The 21,799-nt window shown below is 38.7% G+C and overlaps 1 protein-coding gene across 1 annotated transcript; it reads left to right on the forward strand.

Moving 5' to 3' along the window:
* Positions 1–9,821: 9,821 nt before the first annotated feature.
* myl13 (myosin, light chain 13) lies at positions 9,822–12,549 on the forward strand. The gene is made up of 5 exons (XM_054624805.1): positions 9,822–9,923; positions 11,383–11,410; positions 11,771–11,920; positions 12,070–12,243; positions 12,344–12,549. The coding sequence occupies exons 1-5, from the start codon at positions 9,822–9,824 to the stop codon at positions 12,448–12,450; spliced, it is 561 nt and encodes a 186-aa protein (XP_054480780.1). The 3' UTR covers positions 12,451–12,549.
* Positions 12,550–21,799: the final 9,250 nt, after the last annotated feature.

Genomic DNA, 21,799 nt, shown 5'->3' on the forward strand with positions numbered 1-21,799 from the left:
GAAGATTTCTATTAATTCGTATAATTTGATTTCCTTATGAACATTTATTTTACTTTTCCACTCACATTTTCACCTTTACACAAGCCTGACAAAGGCTAATTCAATTGTATGTGAGCGCTTCACTTGCCATGCATTCTTGTTGTGTTTCAAAGACAATAAACGTCACATTCAATACAACCAATTTTCTTCCTTTGTCTCAAAACCATTGGTGCGATCCTCCAGAGGAAGCTATTTCAAGTTTGATTGAGGTCATCTCATCTTCTCTGAAGCAACCCATATTGTTTTGACAGCTCTACCACATAGGTCCCCCAAAGGTTTACCACAGAAATAGAGTAAAGCAACAATTCTGGTCAAAGAAATTCCGTCATTGGCACCCTGAAAACGGGTTACACATACACGCCACCAAGGTCGAAGACTTTATCAAGACAGACCTGATTCTTTCGACCTTCATGTCTTTTTAGCTATTGAAGAAACTTTGATCAATGCTATGGCTCAGACAGATAAAGGAACTTGTGGTAAATAATGACCACGACTGACCTCTTCACTATAACATCCACAAGCATCTGAGACATTTTACTATGACCTGGAATTGAGACAAACACCAACAGTGGGTTTTTTTCAGTAGGAGTTTTAAAGCCAGACATTTTTTCCACCCAGGGAAGTATACATTTAGTCACTAAATGTCACATTTTGTTTTCATCAACATGATAAAACCCAAACTAGGGGGCTAGCAAAGCAAACACTTTACTCAAGATTTACTGTGGACCTTGAACAAATTGTTCTGAAATTCACAATTACGTTAATCAAAAATAGAGTAAATGCAAAAGCATGCAGAGGCCGCACACACGGCAAGTACAAAATGCGTTGTGATCTTTGACTGTCAACAATGTCCATCGATGTCAACAAATTCCTAAGTAACCAAAATGTTTTGCAATAAGATAGCAGTGGTAGAAAAAAAAACGCACCCCACCAGCATTTGGGAAAAGAGTTCTTATAGTTGACAAAACAATTCACCACAAGGTACGATAAGTAGCTTTTCATGAGCTTCAAATATATATCACACAATCTTCTGCAGATTTAATTTCAATTTTTGGCCCTTTATGGAAATATCATCTATGTTTGCTTAAAAGTTGAGATTGAAAGACCATTTTGGAAACAGCAGTTGATAAAACAATCTCACAACAAGGTCCATGTGTTTCTGTTCAAGTCCCTAAAAATGTATAAGCTTCAAAACAGCCTTTAAATAGAGATTATTTTATTAACAATTGTTTCCTGATCAAGAATGAACTGTAGGGGGCCATTTGCATGTGTACAGTTGCCATTGTAAAGAATTGTGACCATTGTAGGGGTCTAACTTCCGAATAAACTGCTCTATAAACCATCTTAGATATTAGTAAGCCTGTGCTAATTTGTAAATAATAATAGTAATCCACAATTAAATGTTGGTACTCTATTAATTATGGACCAGTACAAGTCACTGCATAATCCACAACTCTTTCCTGCAAATATTTCGGAATAAAAGCAATGTGTTAACAGGGGATTCTGTCCAAAGAAAGAGGGCTTTTATTTTGAAATGGTAACAGAATGTGTTAAGTTGAAAATAACTATTACCTTTTCTTCATGTCTGTGCCATTTTCAACAGATATGACATTGGAACTATAGTAATGTTGCTGGTATTGTTATAAGACATGATATGTAAGGTGTCATATAAGACATTTCATACAATCTTGCCAAAACAAAACTAAACTCATCAGTAGCTGGGTTGCAGCGAGGTACAGCAGTGTGTACTTTTATTTCCATTAGCTGTTGGCTGATCGGCCAATTACACTGTTTAAAGCACTGAAAGTGGGCAAACAGTTTTCCCCCATTGTCTCGCTGGGTGTCGGCGATGCACTCAGATGTTTTATCACTAGCGCCTGGCTGGGGAAGGTTAAGAGTAGTGAATGAGGAGTCAACGGCAGTATAAACAGGCTATAAAAGGTGTTTTGAGAAAGTTTGAGTCACCGCAACAATGAGAGGTCCTCGAGCATGCAGCCATAAGTGGGCATAATGCAGTTGGCTACAGCAGAATGGGAGATAGCCTTGGACAGACACAAAGATTCACACTCACTCATTCAAGGACGCACACACAAACAAGGTCGATAGAAAAAAATTTGAAAAATGCATGTATACAAATTATCTTGAAATAATGGATGTAGAAAATGGTACATAAGTGAACAGACATTAAAAAAAATTAGCAAATGAATTGATAAACTATATGTTTTTATGCATGACTTTTCATTACATGGCATAAACAGTACGCTTAGACATTATCTGCACAAACTTAACCATTAACGTTTTTGGTAACGTCTCCTGTCCTTTACAACCATCACCATCAGAATCATTACGTTTCACAGCCAGATACAAACGATAAAACCCAGGGGTACATGTGGCTATAGTAGAGACTCATAGACAAATATTATGTTGACAGATAACCATAACTTATCTAACTTATCGTTAACGAAAAGCAGCAGTGGGGTTTAGCAGCTCTGATGAGAGGCTCATTTGTAGCTTTAATACTGGCGCTGCACTTTGCAAAGATCATAACAGAGGACGCCATTTTATGTGAACGAGCATTTGTCACAGTCACTTGGCAGAGTCGCCTAGCAGCAAGGGCGTTCCGTTGTTTAGTGGTCATTGTGTGCCGCAGAGAGGCTGCCCTCTGCTCTGCTGAGTCAAATTCAGAGGAATTCAGATGAAAGGATTAATAAACATCAATAAATCCCTTTTTTTCTGGCTCATGACTGCTCAGTAGGGGACTGGGTGGATACGGGCAGGTGATAACACAGAGAACATGGAGAGTGGGGTTTTAATGTCATCTACCTAATGTGAGGATCTTAGGAATGTCAGGTGGATTCACTGATGCTGCTCAGCGGGGCTTAGGATCCAAATGTCCAAAAAGACCCCATTGTTTGTGTGTGCAAACTCATTAGAAATTGAGGTAAAACATCCAGGATGAAAAGATGAGATGAGGAAAACATCTGAGAAAATCTATGAATGTGGGGATTTACAAGGTTTAAATTTGATAGTGATAGCTAGTTACCCTGTGACCAAAGGAGGGCGCTGTGGTTCAACTGCTGGTACTGCTGTTGATGTTTGACGGCATAGAGTTTGACAATTTATAATTTAGGCCCACATACTAACAACCTGCCCCTGAATAAACAATATTTCATCCAAATTACCTTTCAGAGATTTGAACTTTCCGATTGTGAACACTGAGGATACATTCTGATGTAAGACATGTTTTGTTTGATTGGGAAGGAATGGAACAAGAATAGTTCAAACTTAATCAAATTGTTTGTTGTCTCTTTGCCACACACACACACACACACACACACACACACACACACACACACACACACACACACACACACACACACACACACACAGACACATAGACACACATACACACACACACACACACACACACACACACACACAAACAGGAACAGCATATACGTTGTTTATTAAGGCTAAAATGTCCTATGCGAAACATGTTTTAACGGAAATCCAGCTGTGAGTCGCAAAAACAGTGTTTATCTTTACTAAATAAGAAATTCTGCCAAACAACATGGCAACAGAGTCAATGTTGGAGTGAAGCCTGTACAGGCTGGCACTGCACACTTAACTGGATACCTCATCGGATCCTAGCTGGACAGGGGACAGTTTAATTAAATGCTTGCTCACTTCACTGACTGCCTTGTGGAGTTGATAATGAACACGTCACATCTACCAGGAACACAGCTGGTGTATTAACCACCTTATTAGTTTTAGCATTGGCTTGGACACACTATATCCCGTGTGCTGGTAAATGATGATGTGGAAAAGTGTCGCCACAGCTCCTCAGAGAGGTAATACAGAGCCATAGGGGAGTTTCTGTCTGTCAGTTTAAACTACAGAGCACTGCACAACTTAATACTCCAGTTTAAAGCCAACAAATGTAAAGTAAAGGGTTGCCACAAGATTGAAACCTAGCGCTTCCAAACTGTCTTTCAATCCGTAATAATAACGTTTTGTAAATAACAGGAAGCAAACCTATATTTTGATAATGACCAACTGAGAAACACAAAGAAATGCTGAGTTTAGATCCGTTGCTAAACATAACCCAACATAGACAAAAAGCATTGCAAGGTTTCATATTAAAAAAGTATCTGAATGGCATTCAAATGATGAATGCTAATTTGAACTTTGTTGACATCTATGGTAATTTACATACACATAGTGTGACAATTGATCAATTCTAATGAACAAAATGAAGAGCAGTGTTGTAGTCTAGCACACCTAAACCGAGACCAAGTTAACGCCAAGACCAAGGCAGGGTGTAAAATGTTGAACATTCGGTATATATATATATATATATATATATATATATATATATATATATATATATATATATATATATATATATATACAGTGGGTACGGAAAGTATTCAGACCCCTTTAAATTTTTCACTCTTTGTTTCATTGCAGCCATTTGCTAAAATCGAAAAAGTTAATTTTTTTTTCGCATTAATGTACACTCAGCAACCCATCTTGACAGAAAAAAACAGAAATGTAGAAATTTTTGCAAATTTATTAAAAAAGAAAAACTGAAATATCACATGGTCATAAGTATTCAGACCCTTTGCTGTGACACTCATATTTAACTCACATGCTGTCCATTTCTTCTGATCCTCCTTGAGATGGTTCTACGCCTTCATTGGAGTCCAGCTGTGTTTAATTAAACTGATTGGACTTGATTAGGAAAGGCACACACCTGTCTATATAAGACCTTACAGCTCACAGTGCATGTCAGAACAAATGAGAATCATGAGGTCGAAGGAACTGCCCAAGGAGCTCAGAGACAGAATTGTGGCAAGGCACAGATCTGGCCAAGGTTACAAAAGAATTTCTGCAGCACTCAAGGTTCCTAAGAGCACAGTGGCCTCCATAATCCTTAAATGGAAGAAGTATGGGATGACCAGAACTCTTCCTAGACCTGGCCGTCCAGCCAAACTGAGCAATCGTGGGAGAAGAGCCTTGGTGAGAGAGGTAAAGAAGAACCCAAAGATCACTGTGGCTGAGCTCCAGAGATGCAGTAGGGAGATGGGAGAAAGTTCCACAAAGTCAACTATCACTGCAGCCCTCCACCAGTCGGGGCTTTATGGCAGAGTGGCCCGACGGAAGCCTCTCCTCAGTGCAAGACATATGAAAGCCCGCATAGAGTTTGCCAAAAAACACATGGAGGACTCCCAAACTATGAGAAATAAGATTCTCTGAGATTGAACTTTTTGCCGTTAATTCTAAGCGGTATGTGTGGAGAAAACCAGGCACTGCTCATCACCTGCCCAATACAATCCCAACAGTGGAACATGGTGGTGGCAGCATCATGCTATGGGGGTGTTTTTCAGCTGCAGGGACAGGACGACTGGTTGCAATTGAAGGAAAGATGAATGCGGCCAAGTACAGAGATATCCTGGAAGAAAACCTCCTCCAGAGTGCTCAGGACCTCAGACTGGGCCGAAGGTTCACCTTCCAACAAGACAATGACCCGAAGCACACAGCTAAAATAACAAAGGAGTGGCTTCGGAACAAGTCTGTGACCATTCTTGACTGGCCCAGCCAGAGCCCTGACCTAAACCCAATTGAGCATCTCTGGAGAGACCTGAAAATGGCTGTCCACCAACGTTCACCATCCAACCTGACAGAACTGGAGAGGATCTGCAAGGAAGAATGGCAGAGGATCCCCAAATCCAGGTGTGAGAAACTGTTGCATCATTCCCAAGAAGACTCATGGCTGTACTAGCTCAAAAGGGTGCTTCTACTCAATACTGAGCAAAGGGTCTGAATACTTATGACCATGTGATATTTCTTTTTTAATAAATTTGCAAAAATTTCTACATTTCTATTTTTTTCTGTCAAGATGGGTTGCTGAGTGTACATTAATGCGAAAAAAAATGAACTTTTTCGATTTCAGCAAATGGCTGCAATGAAACAAAGGGTGAAAAATTTAAAGGGGTCTGAATACTTTCCGTACCCACTGTATATATATGCGGTCCTCAAATTGATCTGAAAGTTCCACATTCCCATAAAATACTTAAATCAATCAATAAATCTCAATACCCTGAGAAATGTCTTGATAAAAATATCAAAAGGCATCGCAGAGATTACTTTTCCTTTGTTTTCCATGAGTAATAACAGTAATCATGTTAACAAATAATTCAGACAGTGCGCAGGGTATTTATTGATATCCCTGCAGTGTGTCTGTGTCTGAGACCGAGACAAAACTAAAATTGCCGTCTATTCCAAACGGGACCTTCAGAAAGTGGTCTTGAGAACGGTCACTATAAATAAACAGTAATAAAAGGCAATCTTTATAATGCATGCAAAAGTGATGTAAGTGGCAAAACAATTATTTTATAATGTAAAGTACAAATCAAAAACTCATGATCATATAATTTTTCAAACATCTAGTTAAAATAAAGGAAAAACTTGTAGTTTTCTTTCAAAATTAAGATTTTTCAAAACTCTTGGCCTAATGCACTGCACAATTCTAACTTGACCATTTCCTGATTTCAGAGCGTGTCTCCTATTCATCATCCACCTCCTCCTTTTGAAAATCTGAAAATAGGATTTTCCATATCTTCCCTAACTGGATTTCACACTTGTGCACCATCACAAGTATAAATTGCCTCAGACTCACACTAGATGGGAGAGACACCTCGGACACTTGATTAATGAGTTTAACTTGTGCAGTGGTTCTAGAAAAAAATGAGCACTCTGGCTAACTCTGGAACATTTACATTGAGGTGGAAACTGAGATGTCTTTTAATGTGCACTGTCCCTGGTAAATAAATAAATATAGGAATAAATAAAAATATCCTTTGGCTAGATACTGAACCCAAAATTGCTACTTAGAGTGAGTGTGAATATCTTTTGCTCCTGATGAGCAGGTGGTACCTTGTATATGGAACCCATCCATAGACCAGTGTATGGGTGGGTGAAAGGGTTGAATGCTGGTGTGTGTTGTAAAGCGCTTTGAGTGGTTGCAAAGACTAGAAATGTAAATGCAGTCCATTCAACACAACTATAGAGCTTGTTCATCCAAATTCAATAGTAGTAACATATATTGAATCACTGCATGAATAAAAAAAAAAATCCTTTCTGTGGGGATAAATGTGTGGTAAGAAATGTATGAATATATTTGCCACCCCCCTAGAAACAATTTTCTGGGGTAATTATATACCTGCTTTGATCCAGGCTGTTAATTCACCGTACCACAAAGGCTACAGCTGCAGTGAAGGTCATCTGATGGGTCCAAGTAACAATTGGCATTGTACACAGAGTGGAGCCTTTCCAGTGTACATATCAGCCCGATTACCAGTCTAACTCCAAAATAACAAATTGGACATGTCTTGGATGTTTTAGGAGCTTGACTGGATGCGGTTGGTCATGTCGTGAATTGTTGCCGCAGCCTGTCAATGACAATCACCTGGTGAGACCTGAAGGGGGGTTGGCGATGAGCTATGTAGGGCTGGATCCGTTTATAAATCGGCCTGACAAACACAGTTTCCGTCTGTGTCTTTCTGTAGGCTAGCTCCAGCCAGACACTGACCACTTCAGTCATGTGCTATTTGAAAATAATGAGGAACAAACGGCAGCCATGACTTATTATTTCTCCAGCACGCACTGATCTGGGGATTTGTTTTACGCTCCGATGGCCCAACTATTCCGCTGCGGACCAGGCCATAGTGAGCAAGAACAAGAGAGGCAGCCTGATTATATTACGAGTGTGATTCTCTTAGTTATATTTAAAGGACCTTGCATCATTGTTTAATGAGCAGTATCAAGATGCGGTATATCAAAAAGTCTCTCTGTCAGCAACAGTCCTAATGCACAATAGCAGCTGACAGGTCATGCGTTGCCTTCTTAGTCCAAAGCTCATAATACCTCTGACATCATCCCAAATGATTAGTTAGTTCATAATGACTTGTGTGTTGATTGAAGTTGGTAGATTGTGTTTAAATTATGCACAACAAATGGATTATCATCACCACAGGGAAATTATTCTGTCCAGGTTCCACCAATATTGTTTTTTCTTTTCAACCTCTCGTTGCAGAGCAAAGGCGATCTCATAGCTCATTCAAAATTCAAATTGACTTCTACGTCCTTGCTTTTCATTATGACCAGGAGATGTCGAAACTAATTAACATCATTGTAGTGCAAAGACAAATGGATGCAATGAAGTCTGTGTGGTTGGGAAATATTTCATTCTCCATTTGTCAATAGATAAACAGATCAAATAGATCGTAGCATCGGCTCACAGTTCAAAACGTCCTTTTCAACAGTCGAAAAGAGCTGAATACTGAATAACTGTGAGCCTTTACCTAGAATAAACAATATTTTAATGAGTAAATCTCCCTTAAATTAATCAGCCCTCATAATTATGGTAATTATGGTAATTATGGTTATCTATGGTTATTTAAGGGTATTTATGACTGCTGTGATGAAATTTAAATGAGCTGACCAATGATATTCACATGCTTGGACTTTCTTTTTGCAAATTATAATTGCAAAAATATTGCGTTCATGTTTGTTTGTGAAGCGGAGCCTCACACATAAGAAGCTAATGATGCTGACAACAAACATTAATGCACACCAATGAAACAAAAATGTATTTAAATGATTTCCAAAGAAGGTAGCTTTGGTGCAAACCCAGAATCAGCAGGACAGCTGTCCCATATATTTTCTGAGCATAAACACTGAATGCTCTGTTGCCTGGATTGTCCTGTGAGCGGAGAAATCTGTTCCTGGAGGCATGTGAGATACATAGTGTGCTTATACAGTAGTTCTATAGGTGGATATACAGTGAGGAAGCAGTGTAACAAATGTCATTGGAAAGAAAAGGTCGTTAAGAAGGGCTTTGAATGAACATCTTACGTCTTTGTTTCATAAAGATGCAAACATCAAATACTCCACCCTGGCTGTCACTTTGTCTACAAAGCTTGTCTCCACTCAAGTGTGAATGGCAGCTTCTCAGAGTGGCACTTAGTGTCATCTTAGATTACTTTCTTGACTTCTATGTTGTTGGCACTCAGCTTTAGAGAGGCTTGTTCACAGATACAGAAACGACACTCGAAAAGTCCAAGATCAGACGGTTCTATGAATCCTATTTTTGGGGCCGCCAGATTTGAGTTTAAATCTCCGCAAATCCCTCTGATCAGACCAGACAAATGCTCATCACATACATGTGTCCTGGCGCAGCACTTGCACAGTGAATACTGCTGTGTCATTGGCTGCAATTTTGTAATAATAATCAAGGATAATTGCTGTGAATTGCAGCTCCCACTTCCCATCAGACAGCATTGTGGCATTGTAATTTAGACAACTTCGCCACCATCGTGTTCAGTGATGATTGTCTTCGTCCCCCTTCTCGCTAATAACTGCCACACTTCACTGAACACGTTCAACAGTCCAAGACAAAGGGGGTTACATAAAGGTCTCACTCATATTGATGGAAATAGCCTGATTAAAACAAGGTCCCCGTCATGGGATTTCAGCTAATATTGTTTTCCATCATCTGTATGCTGATGATGGACACCCACAACAACAACCTTTGTCTTAAATAGAAGCACAAAGACATATCCTTTTATAGTCCTCCCCCTATTGTTGGCAGTGTGGTTGGTTATTGTACTGTAGGGGGGTGGTGGTGGAGGAGATGACACCTGTGGATAACAGATAAAGGGACCTGACCGCATTGTGCTGTGTCAGTCCTCCGAGCTGCCTCCTGAGAGCTTCTTGCGATGGCCCCAAAGAAGAAGGAAGAGCCGAAACCTGCAGCACCCCCCAAACCCCCAGAGCCCGAGCGCCCTAAGACCCCGGTGTTTGACCCTGCAACAGTGACGGTAAAACAAAAGAAAAACAGCAATAACAAGCAATGCATTTTAATCTTCTTTTAAATGGCCAGTGATTAATCACACTTGAAAAGAAACTTAAAATGTAAAAAAAATTGTTATTGTTATCAAAGAAGCATTTCTATTTATCTTAGGATTGTTACTAATAAAGAAACTTCCTAGAAAATGGTCACATATTCTTTCCCTGAAAAGGAAAAGAGCACCAGAGACCCCATGTGATCCAACCTTGGCAGTGCAAGCACACAAGGACTTTACAGCCATTTGAATGGGCTATGATATGATTATGCTGGCAATTTAATATTTATAATTATTTAATGTCTTTTTTGCACTTCAAACATGCATAATAAATTGTGTTATACATTTAAAAAAATGGGGGAGGATCAGAGTCAAACTCGCTGATACCAGACATCATGGAAAGATCTTCTGCTGACTTGGCCCCTTCTCAATGGATAAATGTTTTCGTGGTGGAGGGAGTCGCCATGTTACAATGAGGAGGCGCGGTTAAAGCCACAAAATATGATTTTCATTATGTCTGTGAATAGCGGACCACCCGCACCATTCCTCTGAGGGCAAAGGGGTGGAAAAACCAGGAGGAAGAAAAATATAGATAATTACATCCATCACCCTTCCGTCTTTAAACTTGCTTAGATAAGTGCTTGGATAACATTTTTACAAAGCTTCATGGATGTTTGTAGAGATCCAGACATATACGGTGGGAGGCCAGAATATATTGTTTAAATAGTCAGCATTTGTCATGGGTGTTCATAACAGGGATTTATTTTAAGACTTATAACTTAAATGTTATACAGATTGTCGTTTTCTCTGCTTTAAAAGACTGTATTACTAAATAACTATATACTGTATTGCAAAATATATTGTACAATAGAACCTACATTATGACGCATCCCAATCGAGTTAGTATTAAAAAGCCTGTTATACCGTAAAAATAAAGTTTCTGTTCAAATTTTGAACCACCTTCATGTTTCTATCGACAAGTGGTGGATGAATCAGCAGCACATGTTAAAATGTAGTGCTTCAAAACTGCAAACGAGACTCATCATCAGATTTAGATTTCTGCACCTGGTTTAGATTGTAGTTTATATCCTGTTTGTGTTTACAGTATCAAACATTCCTTGACACATATTGCGACTAAAAATAAACTCAAATGAGGCTGACAGTAGCAGACATGCTGTTGGGGAGGGGTTGTCCGACCCAAGGTCACTGATAAACAATGACATATGATCAGACCTGTAACTCGATCTGCTGGATTGGCATGATAAAGGTGGAGGCAATGGCTAGGGACAACGATTAAAAGTTTGTTCTCTGTTTTTTTAATCTCTAATGAATTTCCCCTGCTGTAAATCCCTCCCACTCACTCGCCTTGTGAACTGCACTAATTCCTGAATGATGAGCGGGATCTAACTGCTTTATTTGCTTCGTCTCTTTCCAGCTGGAATTCACCCCAGAGCAAATTGAGGGTAAGGTTGGACTGTCCGCTATTTATAAAAGGATTGTGGTTTGTGGGGATCAAGTTGTCCATTAGTGTGAGAGAAATGTCCAGCAACAGCTGATGAGGGGGATTATTTTAAAGTAAACATTTCCAAGTAGATCTCTTTGAAAGGAGATGAAGGCACATGCCAATCAAGGCAGAGCGTGACACCTGAGGATTTGACAATTGCTGGCATTTTCTTTAGCAGAGGACCCTTTTATCTGAGGGATGCTTTTATACATCATTACTTTGAAGCGTTTTCAAGGCCTCTCGTCAAAGCTTCTGCATGCACTCTTGGATGACAATGAACTGAATAGATTAACCTTTTTGTTGATGTTGTTTTTCACAGACTTCAAGGATTCTTTTCAGCTGTTTGACAGGACACCAGCCAGTGAAATGAAAATCACTTATGTGCAGTGTGGTGATCTGATCAGGGCTTTGGGCAAGAATCCTACCAATAAAGAGCTCATGTATGTCCTCGGAAAACCCAAGCCTGAAGGTGGGTTGCATGCACCGCAAAACTCTGGGTTCACAGGCAGCCTATGTGGAAAAAAGAGAAAGGTTTAAATAAAGTTCAGCATTGGTCATGACTGAAGCCTGAACAGTTTTTCTTTTCTTTGGTAAAACCCCCCTTTTTTCCCCCCACAGAAATGCAGACCAAGATGCTTGACTTTGACCAGTTTCTGCCCATACACCAACACATTTGCAGGGCCAAGGAATGTGGAACATATGAGGACTTTGTGGAGGGTCTGAGGGTATTTGACAAGGAGGGGAACGGCACAGTCATGGGTGCTGAGCTCAGGCACGTTCTGGCAACACTGGGTGAGTTGAACAGTTTTTACCGCAAACAGATTCTTTAAAGCCGTATATTAGGATGCATACTGTGCTGACAGTCCTCTTGTTTCCTCCTTATGGACCACAGGTGAGAAGATGAGAGAGGACGAAGTGGAGCAGCTCATGCAAAACCAGGAGGATACTAATGGATGCATAAATTATGAAGCTTTTGTGAAACACATTATGGCATCTTAAAAATAAACAGAACAAGTGTATTTCAACCTCATTGTCATTCTGGTGCTACATCTCTCTGCATGAAATCCATATGAGTGAGTAATGAGTTTGTTTGCTCTTCACCACAGAAGATCTTGTATATTGTTTATTTCCATGCATTACAGATGGATCTATAACTCATCAATATTTCACCTTGTTTTTCTAAGGCCGACTGTGTTGATGCTGTGCACAAATTGCACCTTACCTCTGTTCATGTTGTAGATCATGCTAAATAAATAAATAAATAAATGATGATGGTGTTCTCTTTTCAAAACTACAATTCAAGACTGCTCAACAAATTGAGAATTATACATAGTTAATTTCATTAGGAACTCCAGCACGCTGTCAGCACTGAGTTCATTATCAACCCATCATGGACCTTTGTCAGGCATAGCAGACATTTTGACTTGTCGTTATAGAAAAAAGGACAGGTGTTACCAATAACACTTACAATGGCTCTGCTCTATTCAGGTGTATCAGTGGGAGTGACAGTGAGCCAGCGTGCACGAAATACCTTTTTCACAGCAGACACTTTGACATGTCAGAGACGGAAAAGCACAGGTGTATTAAACAGCATTAATGATGCAATCCAATTAGGAGAGTCTCTGGTATTTTGCATGCTGTCCCTCTGGAAAAGCCTACAGGGCACATAATGGGAATGAGGCTGAGCGACTGTTTATGTTATCAATTTCACCGCAACTTTTCCCCATTACAGTATGAGTCAAAATGTCTAATATGAAAAATGCATATTGGTGCTAAAAAACTCTGACAGCCGACTTTGGTCAGAAACTAAAACTTTTTCTTGAATGAATTTATTTTCTCACATATCTTTCCACCAAGTGTATAATAGACATATTTTCGACATCTCCTCGCTGAAAAATAAAAATGAAAAGAAATGGGCAAAATAAAGATTATGCTTCATTAAAGCTTAAATTAAATGGGGGAAACAAGGAAATATTGATTCATGTATTTATCCCCAATAAATTATGTTCTTTAGATACTACTTCAAGGTGAAATGCAGTAACACATACACATATATGTTATTTTTTGTGACAAGACATAACATATAGGCTTTAGACAAAACGTTCGAATTGGGGTCTCAAATGTCTAATTGTCCTTATTCAGTGTAAAAATAGTGTAGAAATCCCACCGACAGTTCAACATGGACATAACATATTTGTGTAATAAAGACAGATAAAGATTCCAAGTTCAAGAACCACCGAAAAATATGGCAAAACATAAATTATTAGTGCATAAAAACCATCCAGAGATGAAAGATAAAACAATATGTATATATCAGTATAGAGATTGAATTAATGGAACCCTCTGAAGGAAAAAATACGTTGTAATTCACTTATTTAGCCAGCAGGGGGAACTGTTGTAAAGATTATTTCATCTTCAGTACACATTGTGGGAAAAAAACAACTTGCCATTCCTTTGCTAAATTAACCCTGAAAGCTTGATTGTTGTTTCCCCCTCCTCCACTACAGATTTAAAGCATTATAAACCTCTAAAGTCAACTTGTCCCAACTCGCCCATCCCACTGTGCCCCAAAATGGAACTTCATTTAAATTCAAATTTCCATTTGATCCAATCAACGCCACAGTCACAGTCACATTCACACGTTAAATGAAGACCCATAATTAACAAAACTGACAGGTGCTCTTCCCCTCAAAAAATGCAAAACACACATTCACTGACTTCTGGTGGTTGAATAACTCTTTCTATTTCTGTCCTTCTTTCAAACCCACGTTTAATTAATGTGAAATAACACAACCTACTCACAGAATTAAGTATGATTCATTTTGTGCTGTTACACTGCATGAACTTTTTGTCCACAGTAGTTTGGTGTTTCGTGCACCATTTGTATCATAAAACATCAGTTTCTATGCTGTAGGCTAGCCTGGTAGTACGGTTGGAAAGAGTACTAGAATATTATACTCAAGTAATAGTCATACTTTATACTTTTTTGCAGTCACAACAATGACACTGATTAACAGTCACAAACAGCAGTAGGTCTCACACACCTAACTGAAGGTAAAAGTTCCTAAGTGAACGCAGAAGTCACCTAGCAGTTGTATTCACCATGCATCAAGAGTTGGTGATGCAAAATCGTGGGTATGTTTGATTTTGATAACTTCACATGCTCGCCGGACGGTGCATTAAATCACTGATAAATAAGATATGCAACCTTTTTTAAATATGCATTGTTGAACTGCTTGGCCAGACCTGGTTGCTGCTCTCACAGCCCCTGAAACTGTCAGTGAACATTTACATTTTGAACATGTATGATTTCCAGAGTGTGTGTGTTTTTTTGCTTTTCGCATGTCATTTAGGTGGCTATATGCACCAAGTAAAAAGGGCTCCTATTACTTTTTGAAGGCCTTCCCCCACTCCAACAAGTACAATCACCACTCACTTAACCTTGGGCCCGTCCAACCTGCACAAACATCAGCCACGCTTAATTTGCATACAAATAGCCATCAACAATCACTTGTGACTGCAGTTTAATTTTATGACTAAAAGTCGCGCTAGATGGGATCACACCAACCTCCAACCATAAAGTGGGGGCACCAACACATAATGTGTGAGAGAGATGGATAATGTGTGTGTGTGTGTGTGTGTGTGTGTGTGTGTGTGTGTGTGTGTGTGTGTGTGTGTGTGAGTCATTCCAATGATAGCTGATACATAATATTGGTTTTGATTCAGTAAGTTACAGCTTCAATAATGAAATAAACAAACAACAATAACTGGACTCAACCGTCACTAATGTTAACGTAGCTCCTCACAGATTGAAGCTGATATTTTTCCTCGTTTTGACAATCTAACAAGTGACAACACATAAATTAAGGTCGTAAAGACAATGGCTGTTGGTCGTTGAGTGCTAAGGTCAGATGTGACTTATTGCCCTGGTAAATATTCATGTATTCTGCAGTCTGAATGATAGCAGTCAGCCACCAGTGTCACTGAGGCCAGGCAGCTAATTTACGAATCCTGCAATGGCAAGAATAACCCGACCTACTCTGCCTCTGATACTAGTAATCTTTACCCTCATTGGTTGGATTGGTTACGTTTAGGTTAAGGAGTAAGATTGGATAGGGTAAGACAATCAGAGGCAGAGTATGGCGAGTCATGCCTTTGCTATAGTGGGATTTGTAATACCACGGGTCAGGCATGCAGCCTCCCAGCCATGTATCACCTTTTTCACTACTAACTTTCAACTACTAAGGCTCTTTATCGATGACAACACAGAGATACCAAATGATACCATCATCACCGCTCACAAGCCTTATTAGAAGTAGCAAAAAACGTCAATAATCAATAACTCACAATCAGAATGTTTTTTTTAAATGTCCTGAAAAATGCCCTTAAAAGTGTCATGCTATTTATACGCGCTCTCATTTGTACGCCTTCCTGTAAGAGTGTCACCTCTCTGGAGCTCTGCTTAATGCGGCCGCATAGACACACCAGCTGCTGTTTTTGGCCATTTCTTTTGTCCCTTTCTCACACAGTTCAAAGTATCCTCATACTACAGTTCCTATGATATCGTGGAAGTTATTTTGTTATGTTTTCCAGCCAATGTCCAGCAACACGAGCGATCACTGTTCATGTGTTAGACCGTCTGGTATTTAGGCAACAAAACTGCTTGGTAAGTTGTTTTCCTTGTGTCGAAAGACAACTAGCCACTGAAGTATTCCTCTTTATTCCCCTCTCAGTAGCTTAAAGTGGAAAAAAACAACTATTGTCTACCACTAAGAATTACATATTAGCTTGAAGTTACAGTTTATAACATTTACACTTCAAAGAAATACATTCTAGATGTCTTATGCATCATGGCCTAAACGTATCCCTGGTATTCAGATATATTTTGTATAATTGGAAACATTGGGGCTTATATAATATTTAGAAATAAGTGGGCTCTGTGGGCTTAAACATTGTAAGGAGTTGTAATGAGTAGCCCATCAGCTTGTTCAGAGACTAATTTGGGAATAAATTCACCCAAACTTTTTTAATTAGATACGACCTTCAAATTTAAACACTCCTCCTTCTACGGTCTGCTGACCAAAATCAAACCACATAATCTTGGTCGGTCAATTTTCCCTCTTCCAGCCTGAGCGCTGGGCTCTACATCTTGCCATTATTTGTGCATAGCTAAATTTCCCACTGGACCTCCAGGACAGCACCGGTTTAAATTGCTGGGGAATTTCGACTTAACTGCACAGCCAGATTAATTCACTGAACCTATGGTATCATAATGGAATCATTTCTCTCATGTGAGCAATGCTGTTCTTGTTAAAGTGCACTCTAGCTGTGCTCAACTTCAGCTCCCCAAGGCTGAAATAACATGTTCTTATTTGACTCCCCTGATTAATGTAATGAATTATACATATATATTCAGCATTCACTGTGTATTTTATAAGCCAAAGGTTTGAACCATAGTATATTATTCTACTTGCATTCCTCTGACATTCAGCTTCAGTGTCACAGCCTTAACCTAAACCTAATTATTAATTTGTCAATTCAATTATGTTTTCCCATTAGTGAATGATTGGTTGGCAACAGGTGCTTCTTGGTTGTTTTGATGTAACCAATGAGGGGAAGAAAACTTAATTGTAATCTTGGTCTTAATTGTAATCTTGGTCCTATAATGTTATGGTTAAAAGAGGGTCCTTTATAATATTGTAATGTAAAAAAATATTAATCAGGATGTGATCGTTTGTATCACTCAACCTTCACATTTAATCTCTATTGTTACTATTGTTAATTTAAAGGTTGTGGTGCTGCAATTGAACTGCACAATAGAAGCTTAAACTTACTTTTCAATTTAGTCACAAGAAAGTAATTAGCAATTAAAGGAAAACTCCACCTATTGCATTTCCTTTAAGTTGACTTTCCGTCTTTGGGTCAAGCTCTAAACTTGTATTACTTCCCAATTGATTTAGAGAAATAATACCATCAAAAAATGGTGCTGGAACAGTATTTCTGAGATCCTGCATATGGCTCTGCATGCTGGCTCCTCTACAAGATAGTGCATTCAGATACAGTATTATTCAGAATGTTTCACATTTTGTTGTGTTGCATCCTTATGCTAAAAAAATGGAGTTCATACTCTCATCAATCTACACTCAATACCACATAATTACAAAACAAAAAGAGGATCTGAGATTTTTGGCAAATTGATCAAAAATAATTTGCTATAGACTTAGACCAGGTGCATCTCATTTCTCTTGATCACCTTCGAGACATTTCTACACCTTGATTGGAGTCCACCTGTGATAAATTCAATTGATGGGACATGATTTGGAATGGCCCACACCTGTCTGTTTAAGGTCTCACAGCTTACAAATCTAATCAGACCAAAAAACAAGTTTCTGCTGAGCTCGGAGACAGGATTGTGTCGTTGCACAGATCCGGGGAAGGCTTCAAAAATATTTCTTTCATTTAAAGTTCCCAAAAGCACAGTGGGAACCTTTTTTCATTTTTTTTATGATTTTGAAATAATCAGTACTCTTCTTGGAGCTGGCCGCCTGTTGCTATTGGGCTGTGTGTTTTTCAGTGGCATGGACTGGGGAAGTGGTCAATGTTAAGGGAAAGTGATTATTGAAAACCTGGTCCGAAGTGCTCCCTACCTCAAACTGGCCAATGGTTCACCTTCCAATACTTCTATGAACTTAAGCACACAGCAAATACATCGTAGGAGTTGGACAACTCTGTGAATTAGTGTCCCAACCAGAGACCAGACTTAAATTATTATTGAACATCTCAGGAGACACAATGTAATTGAGGCAAATGGCAAACTTGAACCCACGTAATAAAGTAGAGCTTTATTCATTCCAAAGACTGACAAGGTTCAAAACTAAGCATCAGGCAAATAATTATGACCAGGGACAGGCAGGGGAATCCAAAGCTCAGGCAAAAAGTCCAAACAGGCAGGTGAGGCAAATCTGGTAATCACAATGCTGGAAAGCTATGCGATGCTAAACCATCTGGTAGAGAGAGTGAAACTGACACTGAGGGCCTAATGAGGGAATGAGATGCAGGTGAGGATTTGGGTGAAAAGCGGGTTAAGAGCTTGAGAGGATCTGCGGAGAAAAATGCAAAGCTTTTTGTGTCATTCTCAAGAACTGTGTTGCTAGATCAGATTGCCAGTTTACAGCACAATCACAACTTAAAACCTTGCCATTTCAATAAAAAGCAACCAAAAGCATAGCTGTAAAACCGTGACATGCACAAAAACACCTGAGCATGCAAAGCCTCATATCTGCATCAAAGAACCAAACATAAATTTGCTAGATAAATAGGCGATCACAACCCAAAAAGGGTGAAGTCATACAATCAAATACAAAAATTTTCATAGTTCGAATTTCCCATTATATCAGTCAAAAATACTGAATATTGCATCTGTGTTTTTAACCTTCAAAGGACTTCCATGCTTGTTTGAGTAAATTTTTTCTTTCAAGTATTTCAATTCCATGCTAAATTATGATAAAAGCAGCCCATATTTCATCTGCCAGCTCAACTCTTTTCCCTGCACAGCTTAATTAGAAGTAACCAGCAGCGGAAACCAGCCCAATGTGGCAACACTGCTCATGAACACCACAGTTATTGCTGCTGAAGGTACTTCAAAGTACTGAGTTCAGGGTCTAAATATTAAGGTCAATGTGATCTTTCAGGGGTTTGTCTTTATACATTTGCAAACATTTCTTAACTCCTGATTTTGCTTTGTCATTATTGCGTGGAAAACATTAATTTAAGCAATTTTAACATTTAGATTTTAAGTTGCAACATAACAAAGGGGTCTCATACTTTCTGATATGTAGAATGGTAGATAGGTAATGACTGGTGAAATGCAGTTTAGTATCCACACAGAGGAGCTAAGGACAGACGATCCTAAATGGCGTGCATATGTGCTGCTTGCCTCTGGCGCTGGTTCACTCCAGAACATCCTTTTGCACTGTGTGCCTTTCATGCTTTTGTCAACCTTCAAAAGCATTAATTGTCACAACAAGCCTTTTATTAGGCTACATCAGAGTCTGGGCTAATTGTTTTTCAGGATGTATAACTCATAATGACCTAAGGGCTTAGGCTATAGTTTCTGCTCCACTGCAACTGCATCTACATTCATATTACATAACTGAGCAGGCACTCTCAGGACACTTCGATCACTAAGAACTATATTTACAAGTAAGATAATTACTTGCCACAGTGCCAGTGAAGCTGCAGTAGTGTACTATATACTAAGAATAATTATATGACTGTTATATTTATTTCATACAGTGCTTGGAGATATGGGGGATGCAAAAGCAAATTATTTAACTAAACAGATCCCATTAGTGCAATCTGCAACTAATGCCAGATTGTCAACTGTAACTGACTGAATGTGATGCGTCATGTACTCTGTCAACACAGATCACCGTTGTTTACGAGCTCTCTTGGAAATACAAGACCTTTTTAACATGAAAAGTCAAAGAGAAAAATTAAGAGTATAGTTTTAATCAAAATCAATATTTTCGCTTTCACATGTGCATGTAACACAATGATACATGATTTACAGAGACATTAGCTTCCTTTTCACACACAGACACACACACACACACACACACAAAAAAAAGCATTTTCTTTTGTTTGTGTAAGGCAACATGGGTGGTTCAACTAAAAGTTTATCATAAAATCAGTAAGTCCAATGTGTTCATGTACAGTAATAAGTTAACAAATCTGACATCACACTGCAATGAATGCATTTCATCATGTACAATAATGGTGTATAAAATAAAGTCAATATGATTTGGTCCACAAAGTGCAATGGCAAGAGTAGAAATATGTAGACAATAAAAAAATATGGATGCTGGTAAACATGGTTTGTCTCTTTGGTGAGTTTAAGTCCTTTTTCATATTTACATGACATGATAAGTTCATGGAGGGGGGGGGTGCAGTGTTACAGGAGTGTTACAGGAGTGTTACTGGAGCTGGAAACTTAAACTAAATTTTAGTTAAATGTCATAAAATATAAAATATTTACAACATAATTGCTGGATTTTATGTCAGTCCAGTCGAGCAGCATACAGTATCAACATCAACAACAACAAAATGTCTACTTTAATGTAACAAAAACATACAAAATACATTTCTGAAAATGTACACTTTACTACACAGTGCTGAAATATTTTATGTACTATACAACACCCTCAAACAAATTTGATCACAGAAATTCTGTATATTTTCCATTTATTTTTCAATTCCAAAGTCCTCAGAAGAACTAGTGGATGTTATCCTGATGAAAATATCAAATAACTACAGCAATATAAATAAACAAATAAATAACAAAACATTAAATACGAACCCAAACTGAAAAAGACCAAGATTTCTTATTGTGAAAATAGTTTGGGGAAGTGTGCGTATTTGCTTTCTCTCCTAAGAGTTACATGAGAAGGTCAGTACCAGTTGAAGACTCCTGTGGACAGAGCAAAGCTAGCTGTTTCCAGTCATATGCTAAGCTAACTGGCAGATATGGGACAGATTCGAGAGGGGTATCAATCCTCTCCTCTAACTCTCAGTAATTTAAATATATGACAAACTATTCCTTTTTAAACATTCTTAATTGTACCAGACGGAAATACTCTACTGATGTAATGTAGTAAATATTAGGGACACACAAAGGAACATCTGCATCAAAACTAAAGCTTGAAAAATAACTCACTTTTTTATTGTTCCTAATCCTTTTCAAAGATCACACTACATTTCCTCTCTTCATCCTTTTTTTGCAGAAAACAAAGTGGTTTTGGACTTTGACATCGAGGATAAATGGTGGTTCCCATTATTGTGTGAGCGGCCTGAGCAGATGTTAAGAGTTGGCATTACAGGCAAATGTTTGGTGCTCATTTCATCAAGCCTTCCTTCTGTTAAACCTGCAGCTTAGCTTAGTTGTGACACTGATTACTGGAAAGCCACAAGGATTTCATAAAGCCAGAACAATTTAATCTGCTTCCACTGTGCCTACGTGAAAAATTCCACGCATGGCAGTTGACATACACATAAATTACATAAATGACTCACTTTCCCACCTATATATATTATATATCATCTTATCGTTCCTCATTTGGAATAGATTTAATTTCGTACTGCTCATCCATCAGCCGCAGGGAGTTTAAACACATGACACATTAAATTTCTCGTTATTTTCACACCCCTCCCTCTCTGAGAAAACCTGATAAAGTGGAAGTGAACCAATATAGAAGGGACAACAAACTACAGGAAGCTGAAGTATCATGACAATGTTCACAACAATACAGTACAAGACAAAAATTTCATCACGGTATAAAAGAATACATAC

The sequence above is a fragment of the Anoplopoma fimbria genome, chromosome 3 (assembly GCF_027596085.1).
Source record: "Anoplopoma fimbria isolate UVic2021 breed Golden Eagle Sablefish chromosome 3, Afim_UVic_2022, whole genome shotgun sequence".
NCBI classification, from domain to species: domain Eukaryota; kingdom Metazoa; phylum Chordata; class Actinopteri; order Perciformes; family Anoplopomatidae; genus Anoplopoma; species Anoplopoma fimbria.

Coding starts and splice junctions, on each gene's coding strand:
- myl13 (XM_054624805.1), top strand. CDS start 9,822: ATGGCCCCAAAGAAGAAGGAAGAGCCGAAACCTGCAGCACCCCCCAAA. Junction 11,921..12,069: donor CGGAAAACCCAAGCCTGAAG/GTGGGTTGCATG, acceptor TTCCCCCCACAG/AAATGCAGACCAAGATGCTT. Junction 12,244..12,343: donor GCACGTTCTGGCAACACTGG/GTGAGTTGAACA, acceptor TATGGACCACAG/GTGAGAAGATGAGAGAGGAC.